The 22,094-nt window shown below is 35.2% G+C and overlaps 1 protein-coding gene across 3 annotated transcripts; it reads left to right on the top strand.

Annotated features, from left to right (window-relative positions):
• The first annotated feature begins 383 nt into the window (after positions 1–383).
• Positions 384–21,808, top strand: slc6a22.1 (solute carrier family 6 member 22, tandem duplicate 1). 3 transcript variants are annotated; one of them, XM_055212755.2, is made up of 16 exons: positions 384–582; positions 747–813; positions 3,330–3,529; positions 3,708–3,842; positions 6,523–6,663; positions 6,747–6,834; positions 6,960–7,092; positions 7,702–7,836; positions 8,217–8,320; positions 11,339–11,463; positions 11,576–11,688; positions 11,762–11,899; positions 12,674–12,776; positions 15,365–15,465; positions 15,859–16,029; positions 19,672–21,808. In XM_055212755.2, the coding sequence occupies exons 3-16, from the start codon at positions 3,334–3,336 to the stop codon at positions 19,741–19,743; spliced, it is 1,755 nt and encodes a 584-aa protein (XP_055068730.1). In that variant the 5' UTR covers positions 384–582; positions 747–813; positions 3,330–3,333; the 3' UTR covers positions 19,744–21,808. The 3 variants fall into 3 exon arrangements, with proteins under 3 accessions (XP_055068730.1, XP_073726477.1, XP_055068731.1); XM_073870376.1 differs by having other exon boundaries at positions 384–813; XM_055212756.2 differs by lacking the exons at positions 384–582; positions 747–813 and having other exon boundaries at positions 3,387–3,529; positions 3,773–3,842.
• Positions 21,809–22,094: the final 286 nt, after the last annotated feature.

The raw sequence follows: 22,094 nt of genomic DNA, 5'->3' as shown, positions 1-22,094 counted from the left end.
CTGTTCATAGGTAAGCATGCACTTGAGTGCTTATTTTGAGAGCATCTTTTGCTTGATTGTATGTCTGTCAGTAATGGACTTTTATCTGTTCAGACTCCATCAGAATGGTTAAACATACAAGTTATCGTCATCGTTAATAATACATTAAATAAATATAAACAAATCTCAGCGGTAGATGTACATGCCTGCTTTTCATTTTTTTTTAAATAAGTTTGTTCATATAGTCCTGTTAGTTAAGCAACTGTTCTCATCTACTGCATATGAACAGATCGCTCGCAATCTGCTAACATGTTGAAAATGACAAGTTGAATGCGTTTTCCCACGTGTTGTCATGTCTAGATTGTGCGGTTGAGTTTAGCCCCGCCTAGATTCGACACACATACAAATACAAAAACGCACATGAGACCGCACTCCCTTGGTTCTCTCTATTGCATGCTTAACCAGACTGCAAGTGGAGAGGAGAAGGGTGGGTGACATTACGACAAGCAAGAGACTGAATCACGCTGAATGAAAATAAACCTTTATGACGGTAAAGACAGTAAAAGCGGCTTTCTGAACTTCCTGACCAGTCGCCTACGTCAGGTACAGCGGCAAACGTTTCGTTTTGATCCGTTTTCGTTCTAAATGCCTTGTAATTGACTGAAGTGCTTCAGTTGAGCTATAAACTGTTTAGCTGAACGGTTTTCTTAACGGATTTTGTTTCGTTTGGTCCCGGCGTTTCATCCTCGGCGTGGGTTCGAGCATAGACTGAACAACCCAGTGTTGGGTTGCTGAATGTAGGCCAAAGGTCATCAACAAAAGCGCAGTCACTGAGTGAGTTTCCTTTATTCTTTTCACACCACAAGAGTCTGTCTGTGCTCAAGGATGCATATTTCATACGATTATACATTTTTGCCCAATTGTACAGTATTTTTTATTCAGCTATTTTCTAACATTCCACCTGATACACTAAATGGAAACATTGTTGTAAGTTGACGGAAGTCCATAAAAGGACATTTGTGTCTGGTAAGCGCTGAGTATACTGTACTTCACGTGAACGCTTATTCAGAGCAATAGTTTATTTTAAAACAGCGTTTGTATGCTGTTATGTCTGTGAACAGTAACAGACTTTATCTGCATAGACTCCATAAGAACATAAACGTTTTAATGTAAAACTTATGCTGGCTGTCAAGACTCCCTTTTATATTTAGACATTTGGGACCCTATATGTGAAATCTATACTGATGTCTCGTAATCTAAATATGAGATTAGGACCATAAAAGTTTGATTTTAATTGTTGATTTCATTTTATTTTCAATCTTTGACATGGCCGCCTTACTAAGTTAATAATAAAGAGATATCAAGGTTATATTTCCACAGAATGTTCTTTACATTATGTAAGATGATTTTATGTGAAAACAGTAAATCACAAAAAAAGACTTTAGCTTAGTTTTTTACTGACCAGGTCACTTTTTTGACGCTTTTATTTAAATAAAAGAAATAAGTTATCTGTCTGGGTTATCTCTACATATACATTCATTTTTCCAAGGAGTGCTTGGAATGTAAATGAAATTTGCACTGTACTATGCAAATCAGCATTGTTAAACACATAACATCTGATAACAAATAACAACTAATAAACCTTTCCCTTTGCACTGTGAGACTGTAAAATGTAAGACTACATATGGAAGAAAATGTTTAAATTGTGCTATTCTCAAACGTACAGTGCTAAAATAAAATGGTTAGAAAAAAAAACATAAAAATATCATGTTAAGGACAAGGTCAAATCACTCCAAAAATGTAGGAATACTTAATTACTTAATACATGTTTTGCTTGTCTATAGCATCACAAAATAAAACTGTTTTTAAATGTGGTCAGCTTGCTAACCATATTAGAAATGCATTATGCTGTATTTGCATACAATATGACTGTCAAGAAAAATTGTTTATATAGCGCTTTTAAAATTTTTTTTGCATTGTTTCCAAGCAGCTTTACATAAAGGAAAAAAACACAGAAAATCTGGGAAATTGTTAAATATACAGTACTATATAGAGTGCTCATTAATAGATTATAATCTAATAAACAGTATATACTTTTTCATCGAGTTTCACATTTCGTAAATAACAGGCGTCATGTTAAACTAGACTTGCCTTTCCATCTTACAAAATTTGGCCCTTTCTGTTTTGGGGACAGGAGATTATTCCAGCTGTGCGAAATTCCACAAGCAGCATGTAGACCAATATTTGACTTCAAAGCTCTGTTAAAAGAGAATTATGCATGCACAGGTCACCATAAATATTTAATACAGCCTTTTCAAATTAGTCAGTTTTGAGAGTGACATCCACATTTAGTGGCCACATCCACTCACCTAAAGGATTATTAGGAACACCTTTTCAATTTCTCATTGATACAATGGTGTAGGGGATGTTTTCTTGGCACACTTTAGGCCCCTTAGTGCCAATTTGGCATTGTTTAAATGCCACGGTCTACCTGAGCATTGTTTCTGACCATGTCCATCCCTTTATGACCACCATGTACTTCCAGCAGGAAAATGCACCGTGTCACAAAGCTCGAATAATTTCAAATTGGTTTCTTGAACATGACAATGAGTTCACTGTAATAAATTGGCCCTCACAGGCACCAGATCTCAACCCAATTGAGCATCTTTTGGGATGTGGTGGAACGGGAGCTTTGTGCCCTGGATGTGCATCCCACAAATCTCCATCAACTGCCAGATGCTATCATATCAATATGGGCCAACATTTCTAAAGAATGCTTTCAGCACCTTGTTGAATCAATGCCACTTAGAATTAAGGCAGTTCTGAAGGCAAAAGGGGGTCAAACACAGTATTAGTATGGTGTTCCTAATAATCCTTTAGGTGAGTGTACATGTACAATGTTCACTTTGAGTGTGATGATTCCAAAGGGCTTGCAAAATCTGAAATAAATGTGTTTCTGTATGTGTATATTCTCTTGAAAACGTTATGCACAACTTTGGAAAATTTTACAAAAAACAGCTTTGAGTTTACTTTGTGTGTTCATCACGTTGTGGCACATTATGTTGTTACTGTAAGCAAAAAGAATGAGAGATAAATAAAATGACATCAGCCATGCATACGTTGTGTTTGATGTCTTTTACAATGGATTGAAATATGGGACATGCATTATAACTTCATTATTTGAGTGCTTCAATACTAATGTAAGGGTTGGATGGACCAGTTTGTTCTGGAATAACAATGTTGTTGCTGTTTTGACCTTTCAGATGTCTCAGTCACCACACTGTCCTAAATGTGGGCTCATTGGCGTCAATGTTTTGACAGATGTTTGCACCGTTGTACTTGTTTTGCAGTGACATGGAGTTGCAACATGACCCGGATGTGCAGTTTAAGCTGGCTTATTCAGATTCGGAAAGAATAGACCCCGAGCTCAAAACCCGATCGAGGGGGCAGTGGTCCAATAAAGTGGAATTTATATTAGCTGTAGCGGGACAGATCATCGGTTTGGGAAACGTGTGGAGGTTTCCATATCTGTGTTACAAGAATGGAGGAGGTTTGTGAGCTCTTCTTTCATATTCCACTTCAAAATATTTATATTTCTTTAAGCCATTATACAATTTGAAGATTCTGTGCAACTGTGGATGAACATCTTAATAGTCTGAATGAAAAATATTTGTACTCTGTGTACCCACAATCTCTTTCAAAAATAACAGCTGAAACTTTCTTTTTAGGAGTGTTTTTTATTCCATATGTGGTTTTTCTGTTCGCCTGTGGCATTCCTCTGTTTCTCCTGGAGACCGCACTGGGTCAGTACACCAGTCAAGGGTCTATCACCTGCTGGAGGAAGATCTGCCCACTGTTTGAAGGTGAGCTGTCAATCTTTGTCTTGTATATCAGTGTTTAAAAGATTTAATATAGTTGATTTTCTAGAACATAAGCAACTTGAGAGTGAGACAGTTGTGATGTATGTTTAAAATAGGGCTGCCTAATGATTAGTCACGACTATTGCAAAATAAAAGTTTTTGTTTACATAATTATTATTCACAGTACATCAACAAATTTTATGTATATAAATACAAACACATGTATGTATATTTTTAAGGAAAATATATTCATATAATAAATATTTATATTTATATATGATATAAATTATATGTAAATATACAAATGTTTATACACATGCAAATATTTCTTAAATATATACTTGCATGTGTGTGCATTTATATATACATAATAATTATACACATTTAATATGTAAACAAAAACTTTTATTCTGCAAACGATTAGTCAGTTCTAGTTTAAAATGACTGTAGAGAGCTTTGGTTGTACCGTAAACACCCATACAATGAAATAACTAACAATAGTGGTTTGAAATGTGAGACATTTCCTGTGTGTGTATAAACTTACTTAATATTCACACTTACTCTAGTTTAATTGGAGATGATTCACATTGCATGATTTTGTGACACATGAAAGCCATATTTACAGAAGCTGTACGTGCGATTTGTTTCTTAATTTGTAGTTGATAAGTTCCCTGTTCCTAGTGGTTTCCCTTACAAAGCAGATATTTTTGCTTTTGTAAAGTAATTTTCTAACTATAAAAAATATGATTGCGTTGCTAATTACTGCATAATTTGTACATAAGTAATGTGGTCATCAATTAGTAACTATATAAATTAGGTATGTAATGTATGCGTTGGTCCCATTCTTATATTATTAAATCTAGGGCCAGATTTACTAAGCTTGCCCTTGTGCAAATGCCTCTCTTGGCTGTAAAAAAGATTGATGTAGTCTCTGTGACGTCACCCATAGGTCTCTGAAGATCGTTTTTGAAGCCAATAGTAGGTGGTGCCTGCCGTCACCATCTTGGCCGAACGTGAAGCTGAGGTGGCTGGTTGCTGAAATTATGCCTGCCTAGCTCGACTCTAGTGACAGCAGTGGCTGTTCACCCGTCACTCAAGTGGCCACACCCTTAATTATGCAGAACTTTAAAGGACAAGTTCAGTATTTTACACTTAAAGCCCTGTTTTCAGATTGTTTATGATGAAATAGAACGGTTTTGACTGAAATTTCGACCTATGCGGCTGCCCCAAGAATTTTCGGGTGTTTGTGTTTCACCTCCCACCCCTACAATGGTGCACTGGAACAATCCGTCCTAAAATGCTTTACAAAGACGTTTACAAAGACGTGAAACTCACCTGAGTGGTCAGGGGTGTTCACTGGTATGCTCACACAAAAATCGCTGCAAATTACGCATTCCAACAGGTTTTATCGTAGTTTTTGCCAACTTCATTGACTTGTAGTAGATGTGCTGTGAGGTACGGTATTACTCCACGCCGGAACGTTGTTTGTATTTTTGCAATTGGCAAAGGCGGATTAGCGCCACCACCTGGGCTGGAGTGTCTATTATTTAAGCTCTCGGCGGAAGAATATACAGGTGTGAGGCGTTTGGAAAAATAGGTCCACAAGTTAACAACGAATGCTAAAACACCTGTTGGAAAGCATCTTTTGCAGCGATTTTTGTGTGAGCACACCAGTGAACACCCCCGACCACTCGGTGAGTTTCACGTCTTTGTAAACAAAAGTTTAATGCATTTTAGGACTGATTGTTCCAGTGCACCATTAAACCCACTGCAGAGGTGGGAGGCGAAACACAAACACCCGAAAATTCTCGGGGCAGCCGCACACGTCGAAATTCCAGCCAAAACCATTCTATTTCATCATAAACAATCTGAAAACAGGGGTTTTAAGTGTGAAATACTGAACTTGTCCTTTAAGGGGTTGTGCACACCAAAACTTTTAAACGCGGCTGAAAATGCCTGGAGAATGGCGAATGCCAGCTGATTCTCAGCTGAGTGCCAGCTTTCTTTAGCTGAGCACTTTGGTAGCTCTGATACTTCAGCCGTGAGCCGATTGGTTGCTGTGGTAATGTCCAACACCTCCTCCACTGTGATTGGATGGCCGTGTGAGAACTGACATTGATGAGCAGAACTTTTCAGTTGAATCTCTTTCAACTCTCGATGCTCAGCGCAGAGCGCGGAAAAACCGCAGAGCGCCGGTTTCCAGCACGGAATAACCACTTATGAAAAATGCAGAGCTTCCATCGGAAACAATTGAAAACATGCGCCGACCGCAGGCGTAAAAGCTTTGGTGTGCACGCCCCCTAAGGCTTAAAATATTTTGAACGGACGAGTTACAAAAAAATTCACCCTCTCACAGTTGTCATGAAGGACAAAATTAACTATACAGACCAAAATACATTTTTGTACCAGGCTGTAAACATTTTTGTCTGCTCTAAAGATGCTCTAAACATGGAGGTCAATGGGAATTAACTACCTTTTGGAGCCAGCCTCTAGTGGCCAGTCAATGAATTGCAGTTTAAATCACTTCCATATAAGATCGAAGGTTGCCCCTCAGGTAGCTGTCAAAAGACAAACATGCCATCGTCTGAGACAACATAGTGACTAAACACAGTTAATATAGGCAGTGGCACATGAAATGTGCAAAAAAGGCATAATTAGTGTTTTGGCTTGCTTCTGTTTGAAGGTCTGGGTTATGGAAATCAGGTGGTCGTCTTATATTCCAGTATCTACTACATCGTTATTCTGGCCTGGGCTTTCTTCTATCTTTTTTCCTCTTTTAGCGGTGAACTACCTTGGGCCAGCTGCAAGAACTGGTGGAATTCAGGTATGTAACACATTTTTTTTTTTTTTAATTTTTAATGATAATGCTTTGTAGAGACTTTGCATTTGTATTCTACTCGCTTGCAGATACCTGTGTTGAGTTTGACCGAATGGCGGACGCAAAAAATTTAAGCTTTGCGGTGAACGCAACATCACCTGTTAAAGAATTTTGGGAGTAAGTTTTAGCCATCAAGTTTTAGTGTTATCATATCATTATCATTTATCACATACACATTTAAATCTGTTTTATTGATGCGTCTTGATATATAATTGAAATGACAGTAATTGTGGGTTTTGTAGGAGGCGGGTATTGAATTTAACAGGAAGTGTGAATGAGCTGGGCAGCGTAAGGTGGGAACTTGCCCTATGTCTCCTGTTGGCCTGGATCATCTGTTACTTCTGTGTGTGGAAGGGAGTGAAGTCCACAGGCAAGGTGAAGATTAATTTATATTTTTGTTAATAAAGCTTTGGGGAATTTTGTTGGCTGATATTGTAGCAGGTGACTGTATATTATCCTTCCTCATTTCCATTGATACAGGTCATGCAATATAAACTGATGACTTTAAGTAGTTAAAAGCATTCTGCTTGTTAGTTTTTCAAAGTAATCCTGCTTTGTTTTTAGATAAAAAGTGCATAGGGTAATATTATGTTATTTACCGTCGAATGCCAGGTTTATAAAACCTTTAATATACTGCTGATCAATCTGGTTGGATCCGCTTGTATGTGTTATTCGAAGCAAACAGGGTAACAGATTTTAGGTGTTGCCTCAGAATGCATCTCTGTCCCGGAGCTCATAGGTGTGTCCATAAACTGCCATGTCAATTAACACATGTCATGGAAAAGTAACACAATTTGACGTGTAGCAATATTGTATTGGATTACTTTTAAATTTAGCTTTCCCAACATTGCTGAGATTTCACAAGGGATGTTTGTTAACCTTTTATGATAACTGTAGTCTAATTTTCACAGAGTTGGCACAAATTTAAATTGAATTCTGTTATTATTGGGTCTAACAATGGGAGGGCGTGTTTTTATTTTTCAGGTTGTGTATTTCACCGCTACTTTTCCATATTTAATGCTGCTGGTACTTCTGATTCGAGGTCTTACGCTGCCTGGGGCCATAGATGGCATCACTTTCTACCTCTACCCTAATCCAACACGCCTCGCTGATCCGCAGGTAAACAAATCTGGAGACATTTGACTATTAGTGACAGTGTTATATTACTAACTGGTGGTCTCAAAGGGGTGCTAACCTAAAAAGTACATCGGAACTACTGAGGTCACTCTTAGGGCAATAACCTATGAGGTAGGATAAAAAAAATCTAGGGTCTCTCTTGTTTTGGACTATATGCAGAAAAATAATTTTAATTGTTGTTGATCATAGTCTCTATATGAAATGAGCTTATAAAGCTTGTGATGTAATGCTCAATAAAGCTTAGTGCTCCATATGTATCATGTTTTCTGAATACCGAATGCATTACATTTGCTTATTAGTGTTCCAGATGGTAGTTTCTCTTTGGAGGATTGTCTTTAAACTTGCTCTGTCTTGTCCTACAGGTGTGGATGGATGCTGGAACACAGATCTTTTATTCCTATGCGCTTTGCATTGGGTGTCTAACCGCTTTGGGAAGCTACAATAAGTATAACAACAACTGCTACAAGTAAGAAAACTCATGTCATGACTATGAGACAGACTGCTTTTGCTAATTGTGGATAAATCAGAATTAATTTTTTCTTTTTTTAAACGACCTGATACCACAGAAATTCGTATGTATTTTATAAGTTGGCCAATAGAGGGTTTTCACCGACGTCACGATCTGGGCGGTAACCCAGATGCGCGGCCATTGTGGAGGCACTCGGTGTAAAGAACTGAACGGAGTACAATGGATTATTGTGCGCTTTTGATACTTTAAGTGAAAGTAGACATGTCTAAACAACAGAAAACGCGTCCAAGATACAAAGGCATATAGGGAAGGACTTGGAGCACAAGAAAAGGCACGATATTTCGAGAAATTACAATTTATAGGCGGTGCAGATCCTTACGAGTTAGCTCTCTCTTCTTGGATCCGTGACGACGCGGCGATTCTTTCTTCAGTTGCATATCCCGATATAGTAAACTACTTGGTTTTCATGCCGAGCCCATATGTGATAAATATATAATATTTATTTATTTATATAAATATGTCAGCTTTATTTATATAGCAAATTTAAAATAGCCAGTGTCCTACCAAAGTGCTTTACAGTAAAATAAGCACACAGTAAAATAATAAAAGCAATAATTGTTTTTACCATTTACTATTAAAAATATTATTTTCATTACAATAGAAAATTTGTTATGAGCAATTAAGCACACTGGCATTAAGGCATTGCAGCGCAAATTTTAGTTGTGTTTAAGGACATTAAATTTTGTGCAAACACTAAAAGTACATATTAAATACTCTTTAAATAAGGCACAACAAGTAGAAGCATACTTGTTTTATACTTTATGTACTTCAATAATATTTATAATACAATACTACTCTTTTTCTTGAGCTTTGCCAACCACAAGCGCCTCCTCTGATAATTTCTTGCATTCCTTTCCCTGGTTTTAATAACTTTTGGAAGTCGATAATATTCCAAATGTTTTTCTCAAACTGTCCTAATGGTACAACCTCAAACACAGCAATAATTAACCATTTTCCTTGACAACGTTCGGGATATACATCAGTTTCTGTGCTCTGTCGTGATGCGGAGTGCCTCCAATATGGCGACTACCGCTCTGATGACGTTGTGAAAACCCTCTATTGTTATGAATTTGTACAAAGTAAATCCGTCCAAAACGTATACAATGCAAAAAAATTATTATCAAAAAAAAAAACTTAGTATTTAGTATATAGTCTTGTTTTCAGTAAAAAATCTAAATATCCTTAAATTAAGATGCTTTTTCTTGATGAGCAAAACAACCCAAGAAAATAAGTATTAAATTTAAGTAATTTTGTGCATAAAACAAGCAAAAAAAGTCTGCCAATGGGGTAAGAAAAGTTTTCTTGAATTTAGTTAAAAAAATTTTTTTTTTGCTAAATTACCTAAGAAAAAGTCTAGCTTTTAGGCAAAAATTATACATTTTAAGTGAATTTGTGCATAAAACAAGCTAAAAAGTCTGCCAATGGGGTAAAAAAAATTGAAGTGAGAAAATTTAGCTTGAATTAAGTGTTTTAGAAAAAAATAAATCTCATTTTAAGATTTTTTTCTCACCTCATTGGCAGATATTTTTGCTTGTTTTAAAGGAATAGTCTACCCTTTTGCCATATTAAACTATGTTACTACCTCAACTTAGACGAATTAATAAATATCTGTCTTTTTTCAATGCGTACACTGTACAGCGCATTGTGAATGTGTTAGCATTTAGCCTAGACCCATTCATTCATATGGTACCAAACAGGGAAGCCACCAAACACTTCTGTGTTTTCCCTATTTAAAGACTGTTACATGAGGAGTTATACCAGTAAGTATGGTGCCACAAAATAAAATTTTTTTTGGTACCATAGGAATGAATGGGACTAGGCTAAATGCTAACACATTCACAACGCGCTCTACAGTGCATGCATTGAAAAAAGATAGGTATGTATTAATTTGTCTAGGTTGAGGTAATAATAACACAGTTTAATATGGCAAAAGGGTAGACTATTCCTTTAAGCGCAAATTCACTTAAAGGTGCAGTGTGTAAATTTTAGCCACATCTGGTGGTGGGGTTGCGAATTGCAACCAATGGCTCAGTCCACTGCTCACCTCTCGCTTTTATAACGCATAGAGAAGCTACGGTAGCCGACAAACGTCATCATCGGAGACAACTTCGTAAAAACAGTTTGGGCTTCTGTAAAAACATGGCGGCACAAAATGGCGACTTCCATGTGGGAGGACCCTCGTGTATGTAGGTAAAAAGTCTCATTTTAAGGTAATAAACGCATAACGGTTCATTATGAAAGGTCTTTATACACCCCTGATAATATAGTTTTGTATATTATTTTGGATTTCTGTCAAAAGAGCTTTCTAAAAAATACACACTGCACCTTTAAATTGTATAATTTTTGCCTAAAAACTAGACTCTTTTTTTATTAGGTAATTTTTTTTGTCAAGAAAATACATCTTGATTTACGAACTTTTAGATATTTTTACTGAAAACAAGACAGAAAGTCATTTTTTTGCAGTGTACGGTTGTTAAAAATACGTCACAGGCTGAAAGCAAATCGTACACATACGAAGTTGGTTGTAGAATTAATACAAATTCTTAAATTAAGATGCTTTTTCATGATGAGCAAAACGACCCAAGAAAATTAAGTCTAGTTTTTAGACCAAAACTATCAAATTTAAGTGATTTGTGCATAAAACAAGCAAAAAAAATCTTGAAATTTTTTCTTAAACACTAAATTCAAGAAAACGTTTTTTACTTATCCTATTGGCAGATTTTTTTTGCTTGTTTTAAGCACAAAATCACTTGAATTTGATATTTTTGGTATAAAAACTAGACTTATTTTCTTGGGCCGTTTTGCTCATCAAGAGGAAGCGTCTTGGTTTGGGAATTTTTAGATATTTTTACTGAAAACAAGACAAAAATGCTAAGAATGTTTTTTTTTCTTGAAAATAATTATTTTTGCAGTGATTGTGTTGGTTTTTATGGTATGTTTGTCTTTTTTTTGTAGAGATTGCGTGTATCTGTGCCTGTTAAACAGTGGAACCAGTTTTGTGGCTGGCTTTGCCATCTTTTCAGTTTTGGGTTTTATGGCGTTCGAACAGGGGGTTGATATTTCAACGGTGGCAGAGTCAGGTAACTCAAACTTAACAGCAGCTCCCACGTCACATGCATGGGCACTCTTACATTCGTTTGCTCATGATTTCCATACACTTTAAACCCCTACCAATTCCTCTTGTTTTGCCAGGTCCTGGTCTGGCCTTCATCGCATACCCGAGAGCTGTAGCGATGATGCCCGTGCCTCAGCTGTGGTCTGTATGTTTCTTCCTCATGATTATTCTGCTGGGGCTTGACAGCGAGGTGAGAGCTGGTCTCATGATATGTGTGTGATGATATCTTTAGCTTTGGCAGTACATTCATTTCTCTCTTTCAGTTTGTAGGTCTGGAGGCTCTCATGACAGCCATATCGGACATGTATCCAACATTCTTCCTTCAAGGACACCGTCGGAAACTCTTTCTTCTCCTCATTTGTGTGTGCAGCTTCCTCATTGGCCTTTTAATGGTGACAGAGGTACTCTTGATTTATTATTGCATCTTTATTTATTCTTAAAATATGTGACACTGGACCACAAAACCAGTCTTAAGTAGCACAGGTATATTTGTAGCAATATCCAACAATACATTGTGTAGGTCAAAATTATCCAGTTTTCATTTATGCCCAAATCATATGCCCAAAGATATTATGTAAAGATCATGATCCATTAAAAAGATATTGAGGTAATTTCCGATTCCTACCATTAATATATAAAAACTTTATTTTTGTGAGTGGATGCAATTGCTAAGGACATTTGGACAACTTTAAAGGTGATTTTTTTCAATATTTAGATTTTTAGCACCCTCAGATTCCAGAAGTTCAAATACTTGTCTCTTGGCCAAATATTTTCCAATCCTAACAAACCATACATCAATGGAAAGCTAATGTATCCAAATTTCCAATGATGTATTAGTCTCAATTTTCAAAAAATTGATCCAGGGTCCTGTGTTATATTGTTACAACAAATGTGTATTATGTTAAAAGATATCGTTCGGATTTCTTATAATAATATAATATGTACATACATATGTATGGGTAGGTGATGCATAAATAACAGGAACTTGAAGATTTTGGGTTAAAATGAATGTATAAGAAATGTTTTAAGTGTATACCATTTAAATGTGTCACAATTTTAAATCTCCTTTCGTGTAACAAGATTTTAGTTTAGGATGTCAAATCACATGACATGATCCCAAAAGTATTTAAAATCTACCCATGTATGTATTAAAAACCATTTTTTCTGTTCTATAGGGTGGCCTGTATATCTTCCAGTTATTTGATTATTATGCCTGTAGTGGAATGACACTCCTGCTATTTGCTATTGCACAGTCAATATGTATTGGCTGGTTTTATGGTAAGTGGGTCAATGACATGACGTTAATTATTTTGTGTCGTATGGTTCAATTAAATTTGACAAGGTTAAAATTTCAAAATGGTTTTATTTCATTTTAAAAGAATATTTGGGGGATAATTGCAAAATGTCAATGTGGTATAACCGGTTTGTGTCAATTGGTGTAACTAGTTTTTTTTAAATATAAATATATTCATAAAAAATGTGGAATAAAATATAATCATCTAGTTTAGTGTAATATAATATATCTTTTTTTACATACATTTTAACATAATTTGTCAAAGATTATTTAGAGAACAGAGCTGTTTTCAGCTTTTGTCAGGACAAGTATTTCAAAAACGCATACAATTTTTATTTACATAAAATTATATTTTAAAATTATTTTTTATTATTACCTTTGCATGCAATTAAGGTGGATAATAACACATTTAATATTTCTCATTCTTTGGCACAACTGGCGGTTACACCATTTTACATTTTCAGGTCCATTCAGTCTTAACTTTCATAAAAATTGTGCAAATGTAATTTTTTATTGCATAAAATTAACATAAATACACTATGGGCCCTATTTTAACGATCTGAAACGCAAGTGTGAAGCGCAAAGCGCAAGTGACTTTGTGGGTGGATCCTTGGCGCTGTTGTTATTTTCCCAGCGGGAGAAATAACTCTTGCGCCATGCGCAAATCAATAAGGGGTTGGTCTGAAGTAGGTTCATTATTCATAGGTGTGGTTTGGGCGTAACGTCAAATAAACCAATCAGAACGTCATCCAACATTACCTTTAAACGCAAGTGCGCAAGTTCCATGGCGGGTTGCTATTATTATGATGGATTTACCAGGCGCACGCCAGGAGACAGACGTTCTTGTAAGAGCAGTCAAAGACAGAGAAGTTGTTTTGTATGGGGATGGGAGAAACCCGCCCAAACCAGCGTCGGTTAAACAGGCGTGGGAGGAAATAGCCACAATTGTCTCATCAGCTGGCATCCCCATCGTTGTGCCAAGCACTACAATGATGTCAGGAGACGGGGGAATCCCAAGCTTGCCAGCATAAATCGGGCATGCCGTGTAACGGGAGGTGGATCTGCCTCTTCACATGACCTGACGGCAGCAGAGGACATCGCTGCGTACACCCTCACCGCTGAAAGTGTTGAAGGGTTTGGGGGCTTTGAAATCGGACCCAAGAAACGCAAGCAGTCCAACCCCAAAGTACACTTACAAATCAAGTTCACATACATAAGGTTTCTTATGAAACATTTTAATTATTATTTACATAAAATAAACGTAATACAGCCACACAACAAACTTATGAAAATATTTGTTATTTGCATGATAATTTTTTAACGCAGCCACACAATAAATGCTCACCACAATGATTTCCCTTATCTCATGTGTTAATATTTTTTATTGTAACAATTTATGATTTACAAAAATAACTGTTGCATCTGTGTAGATTAGATAAGCAAAGTGTGTGTGCGTTGTGCACACTATACATTATGGTCAAGCATGCGCCCTTAAAATAGCATAATGAACCACGCGCAACGCGCCACTGACTTTAGACTAGTTTTTTTTGGTCAGTGGCGCAATTGTTTTTTGAAACTGCAAAATAGCATCAGGGATGGTTTGCACCAGAACACGCCTCCTTTTTTGCACTGAACCGCCCAGGGAGCCCAAGTTCATTCCCTAGTTTGCCGACATGCATCTGTGGAGGGAAAAACCGGCTGTGCGCCGGTGCAAAATACAAATGATACATGCGTCACTGACAAATCAATTGCGCTGGGTGCAAGATAGGGCCCTATGTGCGTTTAAATAAACCTGATGCGTGTTTTTAAAACAAGTTTCTTAAAAAGATTTTTGAATTTCTCATCTTCCCAAACTGTTTTTGTCACTGACCCAAGTAACACATAAAACACCCCCATTCATGGTTTGTAGGATATACTGCATAATATATTTTACCCTACCTTTGAAAATCCAGATAAAGTTTTTTTTCTGTTTTGTACATAAAATCATATGTTTACATATTTTAATGAACATTCTGTGAAAATACAACCTTGATGTATTTAATATTGGCTGACTAAGGTCAAACTTTGTTGCTCCTAATCTTAACATACTGTAAGATAAGACTTTAGCCTTAATTTCACATATAGCATCACTTATATAGGTTACATGCATGTAGCAGATGCGATTCAAACTGAAATTCTAGACTATACAGTTATAGACCTACTATTAGTAGCACTCCGATGCTTTACGCAGCTTGTTCACAAGGACAAAATGGTGTGGGAAATTTCAGGGTCACCCTTATTTAGGTTTAATCTTGTGACCTATAAGCCTAGCTTCTCACCACCATATTGACATGTTGTGTACAGTAAAGTTAAATCACGTAATGAATAATACAAACAACTGGGCACAAAACTTTCAATAATTTACAGGAGTGTTATCTCAACTAGTAGATTGGTTTCAGAATAATAATTTACCATCACTTTGGTTAACGGCATGCCAAATGCATTCAAGTGTAAAGTGAGTATAAAGGTAATGTACATGGTTAGTTTTATGTATTATCATGTAAACAATTCTGCATTTTTCAATTTTTTATAGGCGCTGATCGTCTGTATGAAAACATTGTAGACATGATTGGTTATCGTCCTTTGTCTCTCATGAAATACTGCTGGAAGTACATCACTCCTATTGTGTGTATAGTAAGTAAAGTTTTTCCTCTCTAACTCTCAGCATCTCCCGAGCTTACCGTAAAGGGAAATTAAACCTTATCAGTTTCAAGGTCATGCGTAGTTTAGAAGTACTGTAAGCAACGTTAGGTATTCTGGAACTTTGCCAAGACATTTCTTAAAGTCTTGATTATAAAATCTAAAAATTTGACCATTTGCATATTTATGGCTGTCACAAAAGCATGTGGGATATTTGTCAGGTATTGGGGATATTTTTTTGCATAAATCTATTTTAGCACCTTTATTATTTCACATATTCTAATAATGGTATTTCATCTTTTTAGAATTAAGAATTAAACTTTTTTTATAATGTTAAATCCCTGTGTATCTTTGGCATGAATTCAAAGATTGTATTTTCTCCTCTAGGCCACATTCATTTTCTCTTTGGTTAAGTTCACTCCTTTAAAGTTTAACAACTCATTTGAATACCCATGGTGGGGCTACGCTGTCGGCTTGTGGTTCACCCTATCCTCAACCTTGCTGATTCCCTTATGGATGATCTATGTTATTGTCATTACTCCTGGTACACTGAAACAGGTAATCCCGTAAGAAAAATCGTAGATGAAATCTCTCAAATATCTCAGCAATGACGTTACATGGAAACAAGTTGAAATTTTTGCTGGAAAGGATTCGGTGTCCCAAATATTTCTTCTGAGTAAAAGCAACAGAAATCTTGCATTGTTTCCACTAGAGGTTGAAAATAGATCCCAACAATCTCACAAAATGTGCTCAGAAAATAATTAAGTAAATTTTATTGAATATATATATATATATATATTATGTGTATATATTATGTGTATATATTTGTGTATATATGTGTGTATATATATATATATATATATATATATATAGATATATACATACATACATACATACATACATACACACACACACACACACACACACACACACACACACACACACACACACACACACACACACACACACACACACACACACACACACACACACACACACACACACACACACACACACACACACACACACACACACACACACACACACACACACACACACACACACACACACACACACACACACACACACACACACACACACACACACACACACACACACACACACACACACACACACACACACACACACACACACACACACACACACACACACACACACACACACACACACACACACACACACATATATATTATGTGTATATATGTGTGTGTATATATATATATACATACATACACACACACACACACACACACACACACACACACACACACACACATATACATGGGTCAAAGACGAGACGTCACCATTTTGGTGTCCGCATCAAATATAATTTACAAAAGTGATTTTACATACAAAAAACACCTATAAAATGAAAGTAAAATGTCTACTTTTATGTTTCAAATAACTTTTGTGAAAATACAATGACGAAATATGAGTTTAATAATGATCCAAAGTGTAAAATCGTCATTCAGCGTAATGGTCCGGACTATGATTTTACTAATAGATTTTTAAATAAACGTATAAAATACCATGTTAAAAAAATTTTTTCTTCCTTGGCATGTTCACATAAGTGTTGGCTGTTTTATATTAATAGGACTATGTGTTATTTTTTTCGTTAAATATTGAAACAACTAGGGGACTTTTGTCCCGAATATGCAGTTTGTCAGAGGTCATTCAGTGTAACGGGATCAGGAAACCATTTTGAAATTAAATAAACAAACAATATTCATCAAGCAGTCTGTGACATCATCAAAAGACCCCCTGAAGACCATGTGGTGATTCAGCAAGGTAAGTTCATTGCTCTTAAATATTTGATAATTTCACCTTTTCATAGTGTGGTATCTTGAGTTACAAAAACGACTGTCATTCAGTGAAATGCAAAAAAACACTTTTATTGTTAGATTTTTTGAAAAATAAGATGATGTTGTTAATAATGATGATAAACCTTTCTGGTCAAGTTCACTGTTTGATATAGGTATCTAGTTGTTAACTTTTAATATTAGCTTAAGTAAAAGTTTCGTCATTCAGGGTAATGTTTTGTCATTCGGTGTAATGCAAATTGTATGTTACACCACAGTGTCATCCATTACACTGAATGATAGTGTCACTGTTTAGATAACATTTTTAGCATTTTATTTCTATTTCAGATAAATGAGGGATGTTTAGCACAAAAAATATATCAAACTTTATCAATATTAATGTTTTAATGTATTTTTGTCGTTTTGGTACTGATTTCTTTTAGATGCCCACAAACAAAGAGAAAGTTTCTAGGCACTGGCAGAAAGTTAATGCAGACCCAGTAGCTAGGGCAATGCATTTAGCAAGGAGACGAGAAAGGTATTGAGGAGTGCAATGTAAAAATAATAGGGCTGGGTTTAAAAAGATAGATTTCTCGATTTTAATCAGTTCTAATTTTGAAGAAACAATAGTGATTTGTAAATCCCAATAATCAATCTTTCAGTCTATGCTGTTTTCAGATGATGTTAATCAATATCAAATTGATTTGAAATTGAATCAAATCGTAAAATTTGTGTCCAAGCCTTGCCCTACAGAATAATAGTTTACTGCTGTTTTTAGATAGAGACTCCACCCTATACCACAAGTTAAAGGGATAGTTCACCCAAAAATGAAAATTTGGTCATTATTCACTCACTCTCATGTTGGTAAAAACCTGAATGATTTTTTTTGTTCTGATAAACACAAAGGAAGATATTTTGAGTAATGTTTGTAACCAAACCGTTCGTGGACCCCATTTACTTCCATAGTATTATTTTTAGTATCATAGTATGGGGTCCACAAAAGGTTTGGTTACAAACATTTCTCAAAATATCTTCCTTCCATTTATGCGGGTTTGAAACAACACGAGAGTGAGTAAATGATGACAGAATTTTCATTTTTGGGTGAACTATCCCTTTAAGAGAGGCCACTGAGGGGATTCTCCGCCCATAATACAAATCCTGATAACATGTCATTTATGTTGCCAAACAGAAAGTATTTTTAATTAATAACACGTTTTATATAGATCTGTGTCAATAATTTTATGTCAATAATTACATGGAATCTGTATTTCAGCAACCAGAGAAGAAAGCAAGCTGCCTTGGCTGCAAATCCTGATCACCTGTCAATCAGGAATTTATCAGATGCTGCAGCTGAGAAGAAGCGAAAGCAATGGTGAGAAAATCAAAGAAAACACAGGGCAGAAGCTAAACGTATAAGGGCAGTTCTGGATCTTATTATACAGTATTACCACCTGTTCAGTTAATTTTTACGACTATGATATGCATTATGGAATAAAAATGATTATTAATTTCAGCATCTACTTCTGTGATTTGTTAAGGAATAAAATGATACAGAATAATATTCAAAACATTGCAATAATGGAAACAATGACACTATTTTTGTCAAAAATGTCATTCAGTGTAACAAACCATGGTCATTCGGTGTAACACATATATTTATGTAGAAATGAAACAATATACTTATTCTGAGCTGTACTTATTAAAATATGTATAATAATGTGTGATCCTTCAAAAATTTTATTTGATTTGAATTGATTTTCACTTCCTTACAAAAACTTCTTGCTGACAAATGGGTAAAACCTAATGGTTTAAAGGATATTGGCGAAGTAAAATGCTTTAAAATGACAAATAGTTAGTATTTGATGTCTGCACTGTGATCTATAAATAGAGTCTTGTAATGTGTCATCAAATAATAGTTTTTCTAAAAATGTCTGATAATATTTTTTTGCATAAAAATATTGTTACACTGAATGACATTTTAGTTGGTGTCTTCTGTACAATTCCAGTAAAAATGTATGGTAGTAATTATTTTTTGCTCAGAAAAACATATAGTTAAACAGGACATATTCTAATGTATGTGAAAAAGACTAAATTTAAAGCTCTTTTACACTTTTAATTTTTTTATGCTTTAAACCCCCTTTTCGTCTTTGACCCACATACATATATACATATATATACATATATATATACATTTTTAATATTTTGAGCTATAAATCTTTCATGTGGTATAACATGATTTAGAATTACAGAAAACTATTTTAAACTTAAACGATGTATAACAAAGCACACAGTGACCCATTTTCCTTGAGGTACTTTTTGTACAAATTTTGCTGCCACTCTTTTCATCTTTTAAAAGCTTTCTACGCTTTACCTTTTTCAGAGAATGAAAACCCTCTGCACTCCATCCAATGACCTGCTTTTGATATCAGAAAGACAAAAGGAAAGCCTATGACCTCAACATGAAGTACAACATGTTCATTAAGTCCTGATAGAGACACATTACAAAAAGCATCCTTTGACTGTAACAGGACAACTGTAGATATGGTCAGTGCCTTTTAAGATACACGTTCACGTGGGATTCCAAGAAGGCAACACAATCTGTTAACTACTGACTATACTTTATAAACAGTATTTACTGTAATATACTGAGGTGGGGATTCACTAATAATTAATTGTGCCTACTGATAGTTCGGTTTATTTGCACATTTTAACAGCTGATATGCTAAAAGAATTTTAAATCTGGAAAAGACACAAACACATCCAAAAATCTGTGCTAAAAGTTGTTGGCATGGTTTCCTAGTTGAAGGCTGTGAAAAATTGGACCTCTACAGACAAATGTGTCTACCTTGGGACCCTAGAGCTATTCTATTGGCTTTGACCATTGACAATTGGTTTTGGCTGGAAACCTTTAGTGTGAATTCTGTATGAATATGCCAACTACATAAATACGACTAATAATGTCGATAAAAAATCTTTATTCGTTCCCCACTTTCGACAGATTTTGTCTTTAAAAATCATTGAAACTTTGCATTGCACTTCTCATATTATTGCCTCTCTAAGATCAATCGCATTATAAGTTGCTTTGAATAAAAGCATCTGCTAAATGTAAGTTATTTTATGTTAAATATAACTGAAGCTATGCGTTGTAAAATTAAATATAGCCTGTTATTTTTTATTTTGTTAGCTTATGTTTTAAAGTCAACCATTATTTAGGCTAGTTTATCATATACTGTACACTTAAGCAAATCCCTTCACACTTACAGCATTACCTAATGCAGGAGTCCTAAGGTGGACAAATTTGACTGGTCCTAGTACGGGGTCATGGAGGACACCATTACCACAACCTATACATCATCAATTTAGCACTGCAACTTGAATTGCCACTTAAGAAAAATGAAAGTCTGATTATATGCATTGTTCTACATTGTAATTTATTCTTTAATGATCGCTTGAAAATGTACAAAAATATTTATTTAAACAATCACTTGCATTTAATGGGGATAACTGCAGATAACACTGGGTTTTGCAAATAAGACTCAACTTTAGTGATAAGTTAAAAATATAGTGACCCTTATTTACAAAGGAAAAATCAAAATTGTGCTACAAAGTAATTTATTACTATATATGAGAATTAGTTCATCTGTTTAAATACTTAAAACACAATTTTTTAGTTTTTGAGCTAAAATATCACATGCCTTGGTTTTTAGTTATCAGAACACTAAAAGTAGCACATTATAAAAGTTATCAAATACAAAATATAGAAGCACAATATCTATAGAACTGTATCTAAAGACATCTGTTGTCCTTAACTTTTACAGCGTCATGAACTCTCTGTATTATAAACAGCTGTACGAAATAAGATAGCAGTGGGCACAGCTGATACTAAAAAACATCACAATATTAAGAAAAGGGACCAGTGACATTTTGCATGGACCAGTGTTCATTAACTGAAAGTAAAACATATTATCAAAACCTTTCTTATCATATACTAACTGTAGACAGTCTGCAGGAAATGGTTAAAGCAAAATGATAAGTACAAGGTACGCTCTGTTAATTTAATCAAGTCGAGAAACTTATTTGTATAGCATTTTTTTACAATAAGCATTATTTTGAAGCAGCTTTACAGAAAATCATATTACATAATCATAAGCATAATTCAAATCAATGTTCCCAAACAAGGAACATTAAAAGTTTTAAAAAATATTCAAGATTGTTTTGTCAGTCAACCTTTGCTCTGCTGTGCCTAAGGCAATTACATGTGTTTAAGCAATGTTGATTGTGTTGTGTTTTAATGTTACAAATGTTATAAAATCACAGAACTGTTAAATAGAATTATATTTTGGTCCTTAAATTGTCTTAAATGTACAGATTGTTTATTTTTTTAGTAAGGGAATATTTGTAGGGTATTTAAACTTAAATGTACATAGTTACATAAAATGAACTGATTCACTAGAAAGGGAAATGTTTGACAATGTGCCATGAAATTTTAATAAACACTTTTCAAATTAACAACCAAATGACTGAACTGTTTGCTGAATGCTGCCTTATGACTGATGGCAGCTTGTTTAAGCATCCATAGCAGATGTTGGGTCAGGTCAAATTATAAAACATAATACTTGAATTTGTAGGAGAATGATGTGGCTTGGATTGTCATCAGATTTAATGCCAGTTAAATTAAATTTTTATTAAAGGCAGGGTGCATGATTTTTGAAAAACACTTTGGAAAAGGGAGTCAGGCTGAGTACCAAAACACTTGTAGCCAATCAGCAGTAAGGGGCATGTCTACTAACAGACATCGTTGCC

The sequence above is a fragment of the Misgurnus anguillicaudatus genome, chromosome 8 (assembly GCF_027580225.2).
Source record: "Misgurnus anguillicaudatus chromosome 8, ASM2758022v2, whole genome shotgun sequence".
Lineage (NCBI taxonomy): Eukaryota > Metazoa > Chordata > Actinopteri > Cypriniformes > Cobitidae > Misgurnus > Misgurnus anguillicaudatus.
This window is presented reverse-complemented; position numbering and strand designations above follow the sequence as displayed.

What these genes read in the sequence shown, in the direction of transcription:
- slc6a22.1 (XM_055212755.2), top strand. Translation starts at nt 3,334, where the DNA reads ATGGAGTTGCAACATGACCCGGATGTGCAGTTTAAGCTGGCTTATTCA. An exon ending in CCTGTTAAAGAATTTTGGGA is followed by an intron (nt 6,835 to 6,959) that starts GTAAGTTTTAGC and finishes TGGGTTTTGTAG; the next exon opens with GAGGCGGGTATTGAATTTAA. An exon ending in GCCTTTTAATGGTGACAGAG is followed by an intron (nt 11,900 to 12,673) that starts GTACTCTTGATT and finishes TCTGTTCTATAG; the next exon opens with GGTGGCCTGTATATCTTCCA.